The following is a 20704-nucleotide window of genomic DNA, read 5'->3' as shown; positions in this document are numbered from 1 at the left end:
TGACTTCTTGAATGTAAAATTTGCTTGAATAATTAGCGGACTCCTTGTCGCGTTTGGGGAGCCCCTAATGTGCCTAAACAGAGGAAACCCCCCACAACTGACCACATTTTGGAAACTAGACTACTTAAAGAACTTGTCTAGATGTGTGGTGAGCACTTTAAACCCTCAAGTGTTTCACAAAAGTTTATAACATAGAGCTGTGAAAATTAAAAAAAAAAATCACTTTTTTTCCACAAAAATGATCTTGTAGCCCCATTTTTTTATATTTTCACAAGAGTAACAGGAGAAAATAAACCCCAAAATTTGTTGTGCAAATATATTCCATATTGGAGTTCATATTTTGCTGGGCTGGTTGGACAGTGCTATGTCACATTGGCAGAGTCCCTATGGTGTCAGAACAGCAGAACACCCCCCCCCCTCAATAAGAGACCCCATTTTACAAACTACACTGCTCAATGAATTCATCTAGGGGTGCTGTGAGCATGTTGACACCCCATGTGCCTCACAGAATTTTACAACGTTGGGTGATGAAGAAAGAATAGTTACATTTTTACCAGCAAAGTTTTGTTTTGGCCTCAGATTTTACATTTTCACACTGGGAATTGGGTAAAAATGACACCAAAATTTGTCACACAATGTTTGCTGAATGTGCAAATACTCCATATCTGGCTGTACAGTCCTGCTGTTAGACTCAGGAGGGACGGAGCGCTATCTGCCTCCTGGAGCGCAGATTTTCCTAGAATAGTATGCAGACTCCGGTTACACCAGGCCACAGCGAGAGCAGAATACTACCCTCAACAATGTCCCTTGCTCTCGCTGATCACAGCGCCGGCATAGGACAATGATGTGGGCAACGCTTGTGAACAGCGCTAACTGTACTGCTGATTCCCAGGTGCTGTTACGTGTGCTACTGATGCGGCACACGGGCGACACACTGTTGGCAGACGTATGCCACACAGGTGCACACGGACCCGCATATCTCCGGTACTGTTTTTTTCGGTACCGGAAATATCAGGACGCGTGAAACCGGCTTTACCCTGGACTCCGTCTGGCCTCTGTTCAGCGGTGCCCTTTATTTCAGAGGTTCACAAAATTGTGGCCGACTGCACTTTTATGCACGCCTAATAAGACAGACACTGTGAGATCACAGACCAGATGGCGTCCTCGGTGCCTCCATCTGCCTCATTACAGGGTATCTTCCGCCGGGGGTTCCATCTGAATCACGTATTTCAGAGATTTACATGGATGACCCAGTGTAAGCGCTCAGCGCAGAGCGCAGGATAAATGTGAGCCAAGCCATACTGCGATCTTTGGGAAGCAGAATGAAAAAATCAGCAGCAGGTGAAGAATTGGTTTTATTTTTTACGCTGTTCCTCATGCTGTATAAATGATTTGATGACTTTATTCTTCGGGTTGGTGCAATTACAGCGATACCGGATTTATATTGGGTTTTTATGTTTGGCAGCTGTCATATACTAAAAAACCTTTTTTTTTTTTTTTTGCAAAGACTAGTTTTTGCATCGCCATATTTTGAGAGCTATAATTTTTCCATATTTCGGCCAACAGTCATGTAAGGGCTTGTTTTTTTGCGGGACAAGTTGATGTTTTCAAGCACATTTCAAGCACATTTTTTGATCGGAATAGAAAGCGATTTTTGGGAGGCAGAATAAACAAAAAACAACAATTCAGGAATTTTTTTTTTATGCCGCTCTGCGTGTGATAAAATTGATAAGGCAGCTTTATTCTTCTTGTCAGTACGTCGATACTACATTTATATCTTTTTTTTATGTTTTGGTGCTTTTACACAATAAAAACTTTTATAGAAAAAAATATTTTTTTTTTCTCTGATGGAGCTGTATGGTGGCTTGTTTTTTGCGGGACAAGATGACATTTTCAGTTTAATAGGTCAGGTCATTCCTGATGCAGCAATACCAAATATGTCTACTTTTATTAATTGTTTGTTTATTTTTTTCATAATTATTTATGGGTACAATGTGTATGTATGTACAGTTGAAACCAGAAGTTTACATGCACTACATAAAAAGACACACATGCATGTTTTTCTCAATATCGGACATTAAATCAGAATAAATCTTTCCCGTTTTAGGCAATTAGGATTACCATAATTTTTAATATTTTTTAATATTTGCTAAATGCCAGAATAATGAGAGAGAGTGTTTTAAGGCATTTTTATTACTTATTGCAAAGTCAAAAGTTTACATACATTTCATTAGTATTTGGTGCCATTGCCCTTACACTGACTGACTTGGGTCAAACGTTTGGGATATCCTTCCACAAGCTTCTCACAATAATTGGTCGGAATTTGGGCCCATTCATCCTGACAAAACTGGAGTAACTGATCCAGGTTTGTAGGTCGCCTTTCTCACACCTGCCTTTTCAGCTTTGCCCATAAATTTTCAATAGGATTGAGATCAGGGATTTGTGATGGCCACTCCAAAACATTGACTTTGTTGTCCTTAAGCCACTTTGTTACCATTTTGGCAGTATGCTTAGGGTCATTATCTATTTGGAAGACCCATTTCCACCCAATTTTTAACTTCCTGGCTGATGTCTTGAGATGTTGCCTCAGTATTGCCACATAATCTTCTTTTGTCATGATGCCATCTATTTTGTGAAATGCACCAGTCCCTCCTGCAGCTAAACAACCCCACAACATGATGCTGCCACCCCCGTGTTTCACAGTTGGGATGGTGTTTTTAGGCTTTCAGGATTCTCCCTTTTTCCTCAAAATGTAACGATGGTCATTATTTTATTTATTTATTTATTTATTTTCTTCACTTTATACACTCCCTGACAGAAGTTATGTCGCTTATCCATGTTATGTAAATAAAAGCTTATAACCTGACGTTAAATTCATCCATTGGTTTTATACTCCTTTGAAAGCTGAAACCCTCCCAAATTTGGTGTAGGTTAAGAAAATAAATTGGCATCAATGCTGAAATATTGATCATTTAATGAACACAGAATGGTCAGATTTTGGCAAGACAAAAGTTTTGTCGCCCACATAAAGTAATGTGATATTCAAACAAATAATTATCTTAAAATACAAATATATGTGGCATAACATTGGTGAATGGAGTTGTGGTGCTATTAGTCATATTTAATATTTTGTGTGACTTCCATGAGCTTGAAGGACTGCATCCATGCGGTTCAACAATGATTCATACAATTTATTAATGAAGTCATCAGGAATAGCAAAGAATGCAGTCTTCCATGCCTCCCAGAGTTCATCTAGATTCTTTGGTTTTGTCTTCCAAGCTTCCTCTTTCATCCTACCCCAAACATGCTCAATGATGTTCATGTCTGGTGACAGGGCTGGCCAGTCCTTGAGCACCTTGATCTTTTTTGCCTGTAGGAACTTTGTTGTAGAGATGGATGTATGAGATGGAGCACCATCCTGCTGCAGAATTTGACCCCTTTTATGATTTGGAATGTAAGAGGTAGCTAATACTTCTTGATATTTAGGCTATTGATATTGCCTTCCACCTTGCAAATGTTTCGCACACCCCCATACTGAATGTAACCCCAGACCATGATCTTTCCACCAACAAAGTTAACTGTTTTCTGGGTGTATTTTGGATCAATACAGGCTCCAGTAGGTCTCCTGTAGTATTTGCGGCGGCTGTGGTGTAATTCTACTGAAGATTCATCAGAGAAATCCACCTTCTGCCACTTTTCCAGCGTCCATCTGTTTAGCAGGTTGTGGGACTTTGCAAATGCCACACGTTTTTTTATTTGCCTTTTGTTTAGTGCTGGCTTCTGGGCACTGATTCAACCATGGAGGCCATTTTGAGACACAATCCTACGAACTGTTCTAGTTGACACAGGGACTTTAGGTGACCTGGCCTGTTGGAGCTCTGCTGCAGTGGAAGAGGGGCTTGCTTTGGATTTTCTAACCAACAAACGTTCCTTCTGAGCAGTTGTCTTGCGGGGTCTGCCGGACCTGGGCTTGTCAAACACATCTCCAGTCGCTTCAAATCTTTTTTTACTTCTTTGTACTTGACCCTGAGACACATTAAAGGTGCTAGCCACCTCTGCAGTGGATCTGGTCTTCAGCCTCTTGTTAATCAAGGCTTTGGTCGCAGGGTGGATTTTTGGCATGTTGTCAGAGCTCAAGTTGCAGTTCAAGTGAAGGTCTGGAGTGCTGGATTACTTTTTATACACATCCACTAATTAACCGATCATTTACTGAGCACTGGTGAGTATGTAAACTAGGATTGGGTGCATTATATGACCAGGCGACAAAACTTTTGTCTTGCCAAAATCTGACCATTCTGTGTTCATTAACCAATCAATATTTCAGCATTGATGCCAATTTATTTTTTTAACCAAAACCAAATTTGGGAGGGTTTCAGCTTTCAAAAGAGTAATTTATAAAATCAATGGATGAATTTAACGTCAGGTTCTAAGCTTTTATTTACATAACATGGATAAGCGACATAACTTCTGTCAGGGAGTGTATAGCGCCATTAATTCCACAGCGCTTCAGACAATATTGGCACTGTCCCCATTGGGGCTCACAATCTACATTCCCTATCAGTATGTCTTTGGAATGTGGGAGGAAACCCATGCAAACACGGGGAGAACATACAAACTCCTTGCTGATGTTGCCTTTGGTGGGATATGAACCCAGGGCCCCAGCGCTGCGAAGCTACAATACTAACCATTGAGCCACCGTGCTGCCCGATTATGCCCAAAAAGTTCAATTTTAGTTTCATCAGACCTCAGGACATGTTTCCAAAAATTAAGGTCTTTGTTCCTGTGTGCATTTACAAACATTAATCTGGCTTTTTTATGTTTCTTTTGGAGTAATGGCTTCTTTCTAGCAGTGACCTTTCAGCCTATGTTGATACAGTAATCGTTTCACTGTGGATATTGTCGCAATCTTACCAGCTTCCGAGATCAACTTCACAAGGTCTTTTGCTTTTGTCTTTGGGTTGATATGCATATGTCGGACCAAAGCACGTTCATCTCTGGGACACAGAACCCGTTTCCTTCCTGAGCGGTGTGATGGCTGGACATTTCCATCTTGTTTGTACTTGCATATAATTGTTTGTACAGATGGACGAGGCACCTTCAGGTATCTTCAAATTGTACCCAAGGATGAGCCAGACTTGTGCAAGTCCACAATTTTCTTTCTGATATCTTGGCTGATTTCTTTAGACTTTCCCATGATGCTACACAAAGAAGCAGTGTGTTTCAGGTGTGTATTAAAATACATCCACAGGTGTGTCTCTAATTAGCTCAGATGTTGCCAAAAACCTATCATAAACTTTCAAACACGTGACATCATATAGGCAGTCCTGAATTTTTTGAAGGCATAGTAATTTGTGTATTTGACTTTGCAGTAAGTAATGATAGATATAGATAGGTATATATAATCTATGCAAAAATGGAGGCAGCACACAAAGTAGTGTAAAGTGATAAGGTTTAATAGCCCATATGGCAACATTTCGGTCCAAAATTGTGGACCTTTATCAAGCATAGGTAAGGTGCAAGCGCAGAGTATTTAAGGTGATCTAATTACAATGGTAATCAGCAGCAATTACATGAAAAGTGCATAATATACATAATCTTTCAGATAAATAACATTACAAGACACGATGGTGCATAATCAATGTAAAGTGACAGGTCAAAAATACAATGTAAACAGGCATATAGCCATAACACTCATATCAATACATAATTGATCATATGCTGCAGCTGTGTATACAAAAAGGAAAACATGGCTCACCCCAATTTTCATTTGCATATAGTGCCAAAAACTCGCCGTCCCTGTAGCTAATACCTCGCATGTCAGAACAGGAGGTAAGGACTTGCGCATCTGTGCACTAGAAGACCAGGTATACCAGCGCCATCTTGGAAAAGGGCATATCGCCCACAACATCTGTCACATGGTGATCACATAGTCGCACCATAGAGCATCATAGGCGTCACGTGATCTAGAGGCACAAAGCAATATAAAGAGCACTGCCCACCATATTGGAGAAGGGAAACTTGCCTAATTTTCATATAATATCGGAGATATTACAAATAGGAGGACAGTATCCAAATAATAATAGATAAAGCATTAAAGCAAATATCCTGTGATTTAGAATAAGACATAGACCCAAGTAGCATGGGAATGCCCCCCATATGCTGGAGTAAGAACCCCAGAGGCCAAAGGTATAGGGGAGATATGAACCTGTGAGGAACACATCTCTACCCTAGAACCATACAAGGGTTAGCATGTCATAAATAGACCTGTATAATCGGACTCCAAGGTAAGTGCATATAATGAAATCCACATTCCTAATCCAACGTAGCGCAATATAAATAAAAGGTTTATATGTGATATATAACTCATAACCCATTACGATCTCAATCATATATATATATATATATATATATATATATATATATATATATATATATATATATATATATATATATATATATATATATATATATATATATATAAAATATATATGGGGATGAGTCATGTCTTCCGTTGTCCTACAGCATTAGCAGATCTAAAGAATCAAAGAAAAAAGAATATAAAAATTAATAAAAACACCGAAGATTTATACCATGTACGACAAACAAATTCACAAAGGAGAGAAAATCAGGAAAGCGATCATTTCTAGAGAGTCACACTCAATTTAAAGTCAATATTAAGGCCGTGTTTTTTCAAAGTATTAAGTCTCCTAATCCATTCAAGTTCCCTAATCTTGAGGAGGCGCACCCAATCTCCTCCTCTTCTAAGTGGGGGTATATGGTCAATGATCCTAAATTTCAATTGTTTCTCAAGATGTCCCTTCTCTATGAAATGTTTAGAGACAGGTAAGTTGAGTCTTTTCTTCCTAATAGTCTCTATGATTGTTCATCCTAGTCTTAAAATCTGTAGTCGTCTCACCGATATATAATAAATTGCACGGGCACTGCAGTAAATAAACATACTAGGATTGGGGGATGAGGGGTACCATACATACCAGGATTGAGGGGATGAGGGAGCCATGCATACCAGGATGGGGATCAAGGGGTGCCATGCATACCAGGATGTGGAGATGAGGGGTGCCATGCATACCAGGATGTGGGGATGAGGGGTGCCATGCATACCAGGATGTGGGGATGAGGGGTGCCATGCATATCAGGATGAGGATGGGGGATATTAACAGAATTGGGGGACATTACCCCTATAACGCTGTCGGCAGCAAACCCCCTCCCCTTTAAAAGTACATCATGACCACATTTTTGGAGGAAAGTGGGGTGTGTGTCTTATAGTCCGAACTGTGCCCTGTACTCTATACCTATGGCTGTGGATGGGAGGAGTGGCAGCAGGGGGATGAGCGAGGCACAGGAAGCAGCAGCCGCCTGCTGCAGCCTACGCTGTGCCCGCTGCTAAGGAAAATGAATATTCACTGCTCCCCACGCCCATGGGCGTGGAGAGCAATGAATATTAATTTTCCTTAGTATCGTGCACTCTGTAGCCGTAGCACGACTCCTGCTGCGGCCGGTGGTATGTGTGCCGAATATTAAAGACCATGAATATTTACTGCAATCCACTCCCATGGGTTTTAGTGAATATTCATGGTCTTTAATAGCGGGCACACAGACCGCCGGCCGCAGCAGGAGCCGAGCTGGGGCTAAAGTGTGCGCGTTATTAAGGAGAGTGAATTGTCACTGCTCCCCACGCACAGTCCCAGCGTGGGAAGCAGTTACTATTCTGGCACAGCATCTCACACTGTGTGAGGGTGCATGGCAGTAACGCCGTGCACTGCTCACACAGTGAGAGTGTTGGCAGTAGAGCAGGACGCAGCGCTGGAGGAGAGAGGAGGTGAGTATAATTGTTTATTTTTGTGTGTGCAGAGTGATGGGGATCAGGGGGTGCCATGTATACTGGGAAGAGGGATGAGAGGTGCGTAGCATACCAGGATGGGGATCAAGGGGTGCCATGCATACCAGGATGGGGGATGAGGGGTTGCATGCATATCAGGATGGGGATGAGGGGTGCCATACATATCAGGATGGGGATGGGGGATATTAACAGAATTGGGGGACATTAACCCTATACCAGTGTCAGCAGCAAACCCCTTCCCCTTTAAAAATGCATCATGACCACATTTTTTGCTTAAATTTTTTTTTTTTCTATTTTCCTCCTCTAAAACCTAGGTGTGTCTTATGGTCCGAAAAATATGGTGTGTGTGTGTGTGTGTGTGTGTGTGTGTGTGTGTGTGTGTGTGTGTGTGTGTGTGTGTGTATATACAGTTATATGAAAAAGTTTGGGCACCCCTATTAATCTTAAGCTTAATGTTTTATAAAAATTGGTGTTTTTGCAACAGCTATTTCAGTTTGATATATGTAATAACTGTTGGACACAGTAATGTTTCTGCCTTGAAATGAGGTTTATTGTACTAACAGAAAATGTGCAATCTGCATTCAAACAAAATTTGACAGGTGCAGAAGTATGGGCACCTCACCAGAAAAGTGACATTAATATTTAGTAGATCCTCCTTTTGCAAAAATAACAGCCTCTAGTCACTTCCTGTAGCTTTTAATGATTTCCTGGATCCTGGATGAATGTATTTTTGACCATTCCTCTTTACAAAACAATTCCAGTTCAGTTAAGTTTGATGGTCGCCGAGCATGGACAGCCCTCTTCAAATGATCCCACAGATGTTCAATGATATTCAGGTCTGGGGACTGGGATGGCCATTCCAGAACATTGTAATTGTTCCTCTGCATGAATGCTGAGTAGATTTGGAGCGGTGTTTTGGATCATTGTCTTGCTGAATGATCCATCCCCTGTGTAACTTCCACTTTGTCACTGATTCTTGAACATTATTGTCAAGAATCTGCTGATACTGAGTGGAATCCATGCGTCCCTCAACTTTAACAATATTCCCGGTGCCGGCATTGGCCACACAGCCCCAATGCATGATGGAACCTCCACCAAATTTTACGGTGGGTAGCAAGTGTTTTTCTTGGAATGCTGTGTTTTTTTGCTGCCATGCATAACGCCTTTTTGTATGACCAAACAACTCAATCTTGGTTTCATCAGTCCACAGGACCTTCTTCCAAAAAGAAATTGGCTTCTCCAAATGTGCTTTTTGCATACCTCAGCCGACTCTGTTTGTGGCGTGCTCGCAGAAACTGCTTCTTTCGCATCACTCTCCCATACAGCTCCTCCTTGTGCAAAGTGCATTGTATAGTTGACCGATGCACAGTGACACTATCTGCAGCAAGTTGATGCTGCAGCTCTCTGGAGGTGGTCTGAGGATTGTCCTTGACTGATCTCACCATTCTTCTTCTGTGCCTTTCTGATGTTTTTCTTGGCCTGCCACTTCTGGACTCAACAAGAACTGTCCCTGTGTTCTTCCATTTCCTTACTATGTTCCTCTCAGTGGACACTGACAGGTTAAATCTCTGAGACTGCTTTTTGTATCCTTCCCCTGAACAACTATGTTGAATAATCTTTGTTTTCAGATCATTTAACAGTTGTTTTGAGGAGCCCATGATGCCACTCTTCAGAGGAGATTCAAACAGGAAAACAACTTGCAAGTGGCCACTTTAAGTAGCTTTTCTCATGATTGCATACACCTGGCTATGAAGTTCAAAGCTCAGTGAGGTTACAAAACCAAAAAAAGTGCTTTAGTAAGTCAGTAAAAAGTAGGTAGGAGTATTTAAAACAAGAAAATGATAAGGATGCCCATACTTATGCACCTGTCAAATTTTGTTTGAATGCAGATTGCACATTTTCTGTTAGTACAATAAACCTCATTTCAAGGCAGAAACATTACTGTGTCCAACAGTTATTACATATATCAAACTGAAAGAGCTGTTGCAAAAACACCAATTTTTATAAAACATTAAGCTTAAGATTAATAGGGGTGCCCAAACTTTTTCATATAACTGTAGGCTTGAGAAAGGTCCCCACTGTGGACTGGAACGTCTCCACACGGGCCATTAAAATCAACTTTTTTCACTGGACTGGAGTGCTGCTTCTATGATTTTGGATATATTGTGGACTGGTATGTGCCTGAGGAGCTTTGCACCAATTTTTTTTGTTGCTGGTGCGACTTTCAGTTTCGCAGTCTGATGGCAGTTATAAGGTATAGAAGTTCAGGATCACTGCCATACCCCATAACTGTCAGCCCTGCAGACACAAACTAGTTTGATCATGCACAGCGCATAATCAAACTTGCTTGCTAGTGGCTGGTGACCTGGAAGTCACCATGACCACAATCGGCACCCCTGATCCCTATCACGCTACGCGCACGCATCATCGCGGGGTCTCCGATCCAGGAGCAGAAGGGCTTTTATCCCTCTGCACGCTCGCTAAATGCTGTGGTTGCAGTGATCGCAGAATTTAGGGGGTTAAAGTGCCGTCAGCGGTGCGGGCACTGCTCCCTGCACTGAGTGCCAGGTGTCAGCTGACATCTGGTGGCAATCGCCCCTGCACAGCCTCTGTGAGTCTCTACTGTTTTGGCTCCATAGGGGGTGTAAAGTGCTGCAGAGTGGTAGTGGCGACCAAGCTGCTGTCTGGTTTCTCTCTGGCACTTTACAGAGAAGGGGTGTCCCAGTCCCTGTGTGCTGTGGGGTGCATCACACTCACTTGTAGGCCGCAGGCCTCTGCTGCCTCCAGGCTCCCGTCCTCAGAAACCACCACACACAATGCATGGGACACCAGACTCTTTGCAACAGTCTAACTTTTACTAAACAGTCCAAGTTCATCAGGTGAGATAGGGCACAGAAATTCACACTTCCTTCCTATTTAGCACAACTCCTCTTCTGTTCTGCCACACATTCATTCTGGACTACCCCTAAGCCCGCTGGCTCCTTCAGCCTCAGGGACTCCTTGTCCACTTCAGAGTACACCTGGGACCAGTCATTTGCCCCACGTGTAACTCCATGTCCACCGATCTCGTGATGTCGGAAGACCAGGCCCGCTCCTTGGTACCTGGACGTAGTTGGAATGTCCATCAGGGACCTCCATTTGGTCGCCCACTACCTTGAACGTTTGGTCCATGCTGCTCATAGCAACCCACCTGAACTTGAATTCTGCTCTACACTTCACTAGATGAAGCTGAACGGTCTCCAACTAGGAAGTGCCCCCTTCTTATTAGCACTAGTGCCACCCACTGGGCTAATACTAACCTTAACCATATTCTATCTACATGCTAACCTGTTCTATATCTTATGCGATCCTAAGTTAATCCTTATGCTATACTCACATTATGCATTAACACCTTATATACTGTACATCATCATAATACATTATACAGTGGTGGCCAAAAGTATTGGCACCCCTGCAATTCTGTCAGATAATACTCAGTTTCTTCCTGAAAATTATTGCAATCACAAATTCTTTGGTATTATTATCTTCATTTACTTTGTCTTCAATGAAAAAGCACAAAAGAGAATGAAGCAAAAATCAAATCATTGATCATTTCACACAAAACTCCAAACATGGGCCAGACAAAAGTATTGGCACCCTCAGCCTAATATTTGGTTGCACAACCTTTAGCCAAAATAACTGCGAACCACCGCTTCCGGTAACCATCAATGAGTTTCTTACCATGCTCTGCTGGAATTGTAGACCATTCTTCTTTGGCAAACTGCTCCAGGTCCCTGATATTTGAAGGGTGCCTTCTCCAAACTGCCATTTTGAGATCTCTCCACAGGTGTTCTATGGTATTCAGGTCTGGACTCATTGCTGGCCACCTTAGAAGTCTCCAGTGCTTTCTCTCAAACCATTTTATAGTGCTTTTGGAAGTGTGTCCTGCTGGAAGACCCATGACCTCTGAGGGAGACCCAGCTTTCTCACACTGGGCCCTACATTATGCTGCAAAATTTGTTGGTAGTCTTCAGACTTCATAATGCCATGTACACGGTCAAGCAGTCCAGTGCCAGAGGCTGCAAAGCAACCCCAAAACATCAGTGAACCTCCGCCATGTTTGACTGTAGGGACCGTGTTCTTTTCTTTGAATACCTCTTTTTTTTTCCTGTACACTCTATGTTGATGCTTTTTCCCAAAAAGCTCTACTTTTGTCTCATCTGACCAGAGAACATTCTTACAAAACGTTTTAGGCTTTCTCAGGTAAGTTTTGGCAAACTCCAGCCTGGCTTTTTTGTCTCGGGGTAAGAAGTGGGGTCTTCCTGGGTATCCTACCATACAGTCCCTTTTCATTCAGACGCCGACGGATAGTACGGGTTGACACTGTTGTACCCTCGGACTGCAGGGCAACTTGAACTTGTTGGATGTTAGTCGAGGTTCTTTATCCACCATCCGCACAATCTTGCGTTGAAATCTCTCGTCAATTTTTCTTTTCCGTCCACATCTAGGGAGGTTAGCCACAGTGCCATGGGCTTTAAACTTCTTGATGACACTGTGCATGGAAGACATAGGAACATTCAAGTCTTTGGAGATGGACTTGTAGCCTTGAGATTGCTCATGCTTCCTCACAATTTGGTTTCTCAAGTCCTCAGACAGTTCTTTGGTCTTCTTTCTTTTCTCCATGCTCAATGTGGTACACACAAGGACACAGGACAGAGGTTGAGTCAACTTTAATCCATGTTAACTGGCTGCAAGTGTGACTTAGTTATTGTCAACACCTGTTAGGTGCCACAGGTAAGTTACAGGTGCTGTTAATTACACGAATTAGAGAAGCATCACATGATTTTTCAAACAGTGCCAATACTTTTGTCCACCCCCTTTTTTAGGTTTGGTGTGGAATTGTATCCAATTTGGCTTTAGGACAATTCTTTTTGTGTTTTTTTCATTGAACACAAATTAAATGAAGATAATACCAAATAATTTGTGATTGCAATCATTTTCAGGAAGAAACTGAGTATTATCTGACAGAATTTCAGGGGTGCCAATACTTTTGGCCACCACTGTTTCACATTACATAGACAAACGTTACTTCTACATATAAAATCGCATGACCGTATTCACGTAGTGTGTCTGTTGCCTTCAGGTGCAGTAATAGTATAAGACATTCCACATCCCTACAGGGGATTTGCTAATGTGAGAAGATACTCACAAGCTATTTTGGCCAATATTGTGCACCAAAAGTGAAATAGCGCTCTTCCCTTCTGCGCTCTGCCATGTGCCCAAGCTACATTTGGATTATCTGCATATGCAGGAAAAATCGTACAATATAATCTGGGGTCCATTTTCTGTGAAACACCTAAAGGATTAACAAACTTCCTGAATATTATTTTGAATACATTGAGTGGTGTCTTGTTTGGGGGTTTTCAGACATATAGGACCCACAAAGTCAGTTCAAAAGTGAAGCGGTCTAAATTAAAAAAAAAAATAAAATAAAATAAAAAATAAAAAAATGAAGCTACTGTAAAGTAGACATTTTTGACTCTTTAGTGCAGTGTGACTATTTTAGGGAGGGGTATAACAATTCAAAGTTCAAAAATTGTAAATATGTCTAAATTTTCATCAAATTTGATACATTTTTCGGAAATAAAAGCAAAGCATATTGACCTAAATTTGCCATTGACATAAAGTAGAATGTGTCACGAAAAAAAAAAAACAGTCTCTGGAACTCTACAACGGATCCCAGTGATTCTGAGTTGATTACCACAGAAAGTGATGCTGGTCAGATGTGAAAAATTTGGCCTGGTCAGAAAGGTGAAAGTAAGCTTTGGTGGGAAGGTGTTAAACAACGCTGTAACAAAAAAAAATGAGCTAAAAATCTTCCAGATCGATGTGATGGTCAATAAGGTCAGACAGAAGGCGATTGCTTCAAATTATTGATGCCAAAGACTGTTCTGCAAGCTCTAGATTCATGGGGTGTAGTTAAATTTTTTACACACTGCTGCATTTTGGCTTAGTTTTTAATAAACACGAAAAGGACCCAAGCCATTGGCTTGTGTTATTGTTCATCTGAGGATGTATCTATTTAATTTTAAGTCCCACTACGAACCAGATGATATTTTTTTTTTGAGGGAGGAGGGGGGTCCTGATATGTAAAACAGTAGAGTGCAAACAGGGTGTGCTTAGCTTTTGTCATGACTGTATAGTCCCCCTACCTGGTGCCCTCCAGTTGCCTCCCGATGCCTCATTCGCTGAGGCCAGCGTTCTATACTTCTTGGTTCCAAAACGGCAACCTCAGTGGCAAGGGGGGTGCAGTGGGTGGTCTAAGCTTCACATCCTTTGCCTTTCCTGTGCTGTTGAATAAAAGAGCCATGGGAGGCATGGTTTAGACTTCCCACTGCAATCCCCATGTCACAGTGGCCAACTAAAAGTCAGGAGGAAAGCATGGCCAAACTAAGTAATGGAGGCAAACAGAGGGTTTGGGTTGGTGACTATAGATGTGAAAGGTATTACCACTCTACCATCCCAAGGTGGAGGGTCATTTATAAAGAATTTCCGATAATCTACTATAAACTCTAAAGTGGTTCCAAATCAGAATGCATTTCTTTAGCTGTTTCTTCTGTTCAAGGATGGTCGATTCTTCTATGAGATAATCCCTAGTAATACACTACATTTTTCTTCAGTAAATTCTTATGAACGGTTATAGCAAATAATGTATGATAATGCAATGCCCTTTTTTATACATATCCTACAGCAACTGTTTGGAATTCTGAATAGATGTATTCTTGCGCTCCTTTATTTAAGTTTATTATTAGATGATACACTATGGTGTTACTGTAATTATTAATTTATAAGGAAAATATAGAATCATTATTCTAAAAGAGTCGCTAAGCCGAGAATATGTATTTATTGCTCTGTCTGTGCACAAGGTTTATAATGTTCACACATTACCGTCTCTTCACTTTTAATTATGGTGTAATTATAGCTATGTAAATGTGAAACATTATTCACACGGCTGGGAAACTGAAGAAGGTAAAATGTTTATACTATGTTTTTAATTTTGGCTCCAATTGTACAACTATAAAACATGGGAGTAATACCTTACTCTTTTGCGGGGGTTTAACTTTTGCCACCATATATAGAAGATCGAAAAAAAATTAGTGTTTATGGCAACCTTTAGTCTTGAGGGTAGGTCTGATTAGATTTAATTGTCATATTGTATTCACTTAAAGAGTCACCAGTTTGAATTTGATTTAAGAATAAAGTGGGCAGCCCAAGACTGGTGATTTTCCTAAAGAACATTTATTAGCAAAAGTTGTCAGATGCGAATATTAGTTTTGTGTGATCCCACAGGGCTATGAGACCGTCCTCACTGTTAAAGCACGATATCTCGCTCTTTAGACTAACCTAGCAATGCTACATAGTTTACTAAACAGCTAATGAACAATAAACACTTTAATTATGTTACCATTCAGAAAGTTAGGTCCTTCAGGGGGGCATTAGTGACCCTTCTAATCAGTTTAGTTTTTCCTTTCCTTCTTCCAAATATTGAAATTTTTTTATTTTTCCGTCTACATAACCGTATAAGGGCCTTTTTTTTTTGAGGAACCAGTTGAAGGTTAGATTGACCCCATTCACTTACATAATGTACTGAAAATGGGAAAACAATTCCAAGTAGGATGAAATGGTGAAAAAAATGCACTAACACAACTTTACACCATTCACTGTGTGGTAATCATGATCTAGAAACTTGATTGTCCTGGCCAGTGCGATTTCACGTGATGACAAACATACATAGTTTTTTTTTTTTTGTTTTTAGTTTTCACTGGTGGTGTGTACTTCTCCCTGTATGATGGTAACCAATCATAAGCAGACAGCAACACGCAAAGCAAACATGCCCCCACCATAACTTAGAGCATATTTATCAGTGTGTGAGATGTTTGATACAGCCCTGATCTCCTGGTCTAATCTCCATCATTAGTCATTGTGGGTGGAGGAGCACCTCAGCTGAGTTTAGCTGTGTCTCATTACAAACCCTTCTATCAGCTCAGCTGATTACTGAGTGTGTCTGTAAGTGAGATAAGATCAGTCTGTCATTACATCTCACACAGGATCAGTCTGTTCTGGGCTCAAAATGATTACAAGTTGACAACAACAGACGTAAGTGTGATTACTGACGCATCTCCAGACAGGCAGTGTGTGGAAGGGGCAGTACAGGAGAGGTGACCACGCTAGAAGAGGAGGAGAGCTGATAAAAGGGTGTGTAAAGTGCCAAAGTTAAACTCAGTTGTACTGCACCTCAACCCACAGGGACCTTATCTGAAATGTTTTGTCATTGGTGCTTTCTAATCATGCAAAAGGTTAGACCAGGAGATCAGGGCTATATCATTACATCTCACATAGTGAGAAACCTGCTGTAAGCTTTTGTGGGGCGTGTTCTTTCTCCTGATTGTTGCTGCCTGCTTATGATTGGTCAGCATCATACAAGGAGAAGTACACACCTCTGATGAAAACGATCTGATAACACCCGCTTAACTTAAAAAAAAAAAAAAAAATCTCATTATGTGCCAAATACTTTTGTTTATATCTCTACAACAGAGAGGCAAAATAAAAAAATAAAAAGTTACATTCTGCTCTGCAACTTTTATTACTTTGTGTGTCCAATTTAACATTAAACATTTGGTGAAAGTTCCTATTTAAATATTAAAAAAATTATTTAGAATTAAAAAAAAAAAAAAAATTGGGTGTGGGAGGGAGGTGGAAATTCACATCCTAATGCAGAAAGGGGACTAAAAGAGAACCTGTTACTAGGTTAAAAGTGTACAGTTTTTGCTCTTATTTTCTTTCTGCCACTCCACTGAGTATTACGCTTTTTATCTCTTTTTTTTTAAAATCCATCAAGAGATGTGAGCATTTTTGTTCAGTGCTAATTTCTATGATCTTTTCATTGGGGCGGTGCTCATAGGGTAGAAATACAAAGTAACTTAAAGAAACACCCCAGAGAATCCTATACGCAAAGAAAAAAAATGAAAAATTATCACTAAATATAACGACCATATCCCTGGAACTGTATGGAGGATCCGGCCGTAGGAAATGTTTAGTGAAGAGTCCTTTTATTTCTTTTTTTATGCATTGACCATAAAATTTGAGTGCAAAGTTGAACACAGAATTTCCTTATGTAATTCTTGAGTGCACCTATTACTTACAATACAATGCGTGTATACTATACTATATGACAATATAGAAGCTGTTGAAATGTTTTACTTTTCTCTTGTAGATGTCGGTGAAGACCTCCTAGATATGTGTGAGAGGAATGTATCCCTAAATAAAGGCCTCACGAAAACAGCAGGTTGTATTGCATTGTTCTTTATCTCTGTTTGTTGATCAACTTAATATTGGTGAAATTGGAGGGTTTGTGTAGTTTTTGGAATTTGTAAAAACCATTTGACCCTGTCCCTCAATGAAACCTAAAGTGTAATGTAAAATCTATTTCTTATTTATAGTTTGTAATAAGACTGAGAACCTGTCATTATACCCCAAATTAATTGCATGTATGTAAAGGCGCTTTAATGCTGAGTGAATTCTTACTTTTCTTGTAGGAATCTGTTTTGCTGTTTTAGAGAAATCCATAGTTGAAACTGTATGTTAATGAGCCACAAGTGCAGTGGGCGGGCCCTGCACTTACTGCTTTCCTGCTTTCTCTGCTTTTTCCCCCTTGCTGCCCGCCTCCTGTCTGTGATAGGGCACTGAAACATGAGTAACCTGTCAGTCAAAGACAGGAGGCGGGCAGCGGGCGGGGAATAGGTAGGAGCAGCAGAGCTGTAGGTGCAGGGCCGCCCACTGTAGTTGTGGATCATTAGCATGCAATTTCAACTATAAGGCAAGGATTTACTCAGCATTAAAACACCTATATAGATACAAATAAATCTATATAGCACCATTGATTCCATGGTGCTGTAGATGAGAAGGGGTTACATACCCAATACAGATATCACTTATAGTAAACAAACTAACAATGACAGATTGATACAGAGGGGAGAGGACCCTGCCCTTGCAGGCTTACATTCTACAGGATGATGGGGAAGGTTAGGGGGTTTGCGGCAGCTCCGATGGCGGTGAGGAGGCAGCGGGGTCATTGTAGGCTGTAAGCTTTCTCGAAGAGATGGATTTTCAGGTTCCGTCTGAAGGATACGAATGTGGTAGATAATCGGACATGATGGGGCACAGAGTTCCAGGGGATGGGAGAATTATATATAGATAGATATAACTTTAGTTTAGGATACAAAATCCTGATGACAGGATTTTTTTTAAGAGCGCTTCTGGGGACTCGAACATAGAGAAAAACCATAGAGATGAGCTGGGGCAGAAGTCTGTGTATGTGTAATGTGTAGGAGCATGTTCACACTGTGGCCATTTCACAGAAATAACCCAAGAAAAAAAACAAAATTAGCATATACCTTGTAATAAGTAGATAGCAATAATACATGTAAATAACTTATGGTACGTACTTAGGTAACACTATTTTGATCAAAAAAGCATAAAAGCCATCCCACCACGACAAGGTGGACCCAATCGGGACGGTCCTATCTCTAGTATTAAAACCTCACATTGTGTAAGCTCACTTCAATGTAGATAAGGGCAGAGCAGGACAGGGGCCCAACATTCAGCTTGTACCTTCTACCAGTCCTCTTTTTATACAACTGCCACCTGCCTACAGCAAAGCCCAAGCCTCTTTGGGTGAGATCCAATAGACTGTGCACCACTGGATTGGGTTATTTCATTGTTAGTTTAACATGTGCAATCACGTTATCTGGTGTATCTCTGCTTATAGTGCTACTGGGCGTTTCTTCATAGTCTTATATCTGGGCGTGTGCTTTCACCCCTCTCTCCCAGATTCTGCCAATCACAGCTGTGTTGCATTAGAGACCATTAGATCAGCTGTGATTGGCAGCATCTGGGAGAGGGATGAAAGCTCATGGGCAGAGAAACTGAAGAGATGCCCAGTTGTACTGCAAGAAGAAATGTCACATATTGTGCTCAAAATGTCATTCATATATTTATTGATGCGCCATACACCATTGTGTGTTTTCAAATATATTGCATATACCTGTATGTTCTTAGCTTTCTATTTTTCCGCTTTTTATTGTTATTATTATTTATTATTATAGCACCATTAATTCAATGTGAAAAAGGGGTATATATAGCAAACAATAAGTGCAATAGTTTGAACAAAAACAAGTCACTGACTGGTACAGGAGGAGAGAGGACCCGGCCCACAAGGGCTGAGATTGTTTTTTTTTTTTCTGTTGCCCATTGGGATCCATTACTTTTTTAAATTAATTTAATACTGTCAAGTTGTGTATTGTTTTTTTTTTTGTGTGTGTGTCTACCATGTACCAACTAGACATGAACCTATAGTTCTGTATGATTAGGCTTTTTTTTTTAAATAGCAATATAAAGGTTATGTGTTGTTTTTTTTATCTAATCTATTTTATTTAAGACTTATTTTTAATAATAAAAATGCTATCTATTTAAAAATAATTAGTCTATTCTTCTCGTTTTTGGGGGTTCTTAAAGAGTTTGTTTTAACCAAGAGCAGACCCATAGAAATAAAAAAAAAAAAAAAAAAAAAAAAAAGCTCCAACTTTGAAAACCCTTTTTATTATGTTTAAAATGTAGCTTTCATTGCTTTTTTAATGTGTATGATAAAATACCATGATCCAGAGATGGATTTGTTAATCTATCATTTTTAACCTTTCTAAAATAACAGATTGGCTGGAGCAGTATGCCGCCTTATCAGATATTCTCTGCTGAATGACCTTTTGCTTAATCTGACAGATACATTTTTATCTGCTTGCAGCAAATGAGCTGTATTGGTTTTGCTGTTTTCAGACACAGGACAAACAATAGTTGGCATTGCCAGCAGCTTACATTTAGAGATACCAAGGCACCACACTGGGTAGTGAGAAGAACTATGACGCTTAGGTTACGTTCACACGTAGCATTTTTTAAGCGAAAATGCAGCGAAAACGCTTGTTAATTGGTCTGCCATGCATAGCAATGCAAATTCGGATGTGCTGTGCACATGATGCGTTAATTAACGCGCCAAATTCGCATTGCGTTGCAAAACGCAACATGGCCATTTCTTGCGCGATCACGCCACGAATTCGCAACCATTGAGTTACATTGAAACGCAGCAAATCCGCATGTAAATGTGTATTTGCTGCATTTCAATTAAATTCAAAGGCTGCGAATTCACAGCGCAAACGCGGTGCGTGTGGTCACGTGACCATCAGCTAAGCGGTGACGTCAGCGCAGGTCCTGATGGTCACGTGACCGCTCAGCTGATCGTAAGCTCACCGGGTCTGATCAGCTGATCAACCCCTGTGACCTCCTGCAGCATGTATACTGACAGGAAGATTTTACACCACTGTCAGTATACATTGCTGTATTCTACAGCAGTGACTGCTCTAGAAGTGACACGAATCGTCGTGGGACACTCAGTGGTACGTGGACTGCGTCATTGACAGCGGACTTGTGAGGAATATGGTTGTTTTTTTTGTTTTGTTTTCAGCAGATCGAGGGCTTCGCAGACCCGTGTAATAAAAAAAAAATTGTAGAACCGTGTCTGTTTTTTATTTAATTAAAATACTTTATTCTGGCCGTGTCTTTTATTGAAAAAGCGGGGACCATTTCTTATAGACGCCCTCCATTACTAACCTGGGCTTCACGTCAGCCGCTAATACAAGGCTGATGTGAACCCCAACCCCATTACCCCACTCGCCACCGCTACAGAACCCTGGGAAGAGCGGAGGCTAAGCTCCAGATTTGGCGCATCTTATGGATGCGCCATTTCTGGGACTGCTGAGG

General features: G+C 40.8%; 1 protein-coding gene across 3 annotated transcripts in view; it reads left to right on the top strand.

Moving 5' to 3' along the window:
• Positions 1–20704, top strand: part of METTL22 (methyltransferase 22, Kin17 lysine) — a 224842-nt gene that overhangs the window by 99088 nt on the left and 105050 nt on the right. For all 3 annotated transcript variants that reach the window (XM_073647778.1, XM_073647777.1, XM_073647779.1), the window contains exon 6: positions 17112–17183. In XM_073647778.1, coding sequence (XP_073503879.1) covers positions 17112–17183 — 72 coding nt within the window. The remainder of the gene's footprint in view (positions 1–17111; positions 17184–20704) is intronic.

The sequence above is a fragment of the Phyllobates terribilis genome, unplaced genomic scaffold, assembly GCF_046119375.1.
Source record: "Phyllobates terribilis strain yellow unplaced genomic scaffold, ASM4611937v1 Scaffold_9__5_contigs__length_417890890, whole genome shotgun sequence".
Taxonomy (NCBI): domain Eukaryota; kingdom Metazoa; phylum Chordata; class Amphibia; order Anura; family Dendrobatidae; genus Phyllobates; species Phyllobates terribilis.
Note: the sequence above shows the minus strand (reverse complement) of the source record. Positions and strands in the feature narration are given on the sequence as shown.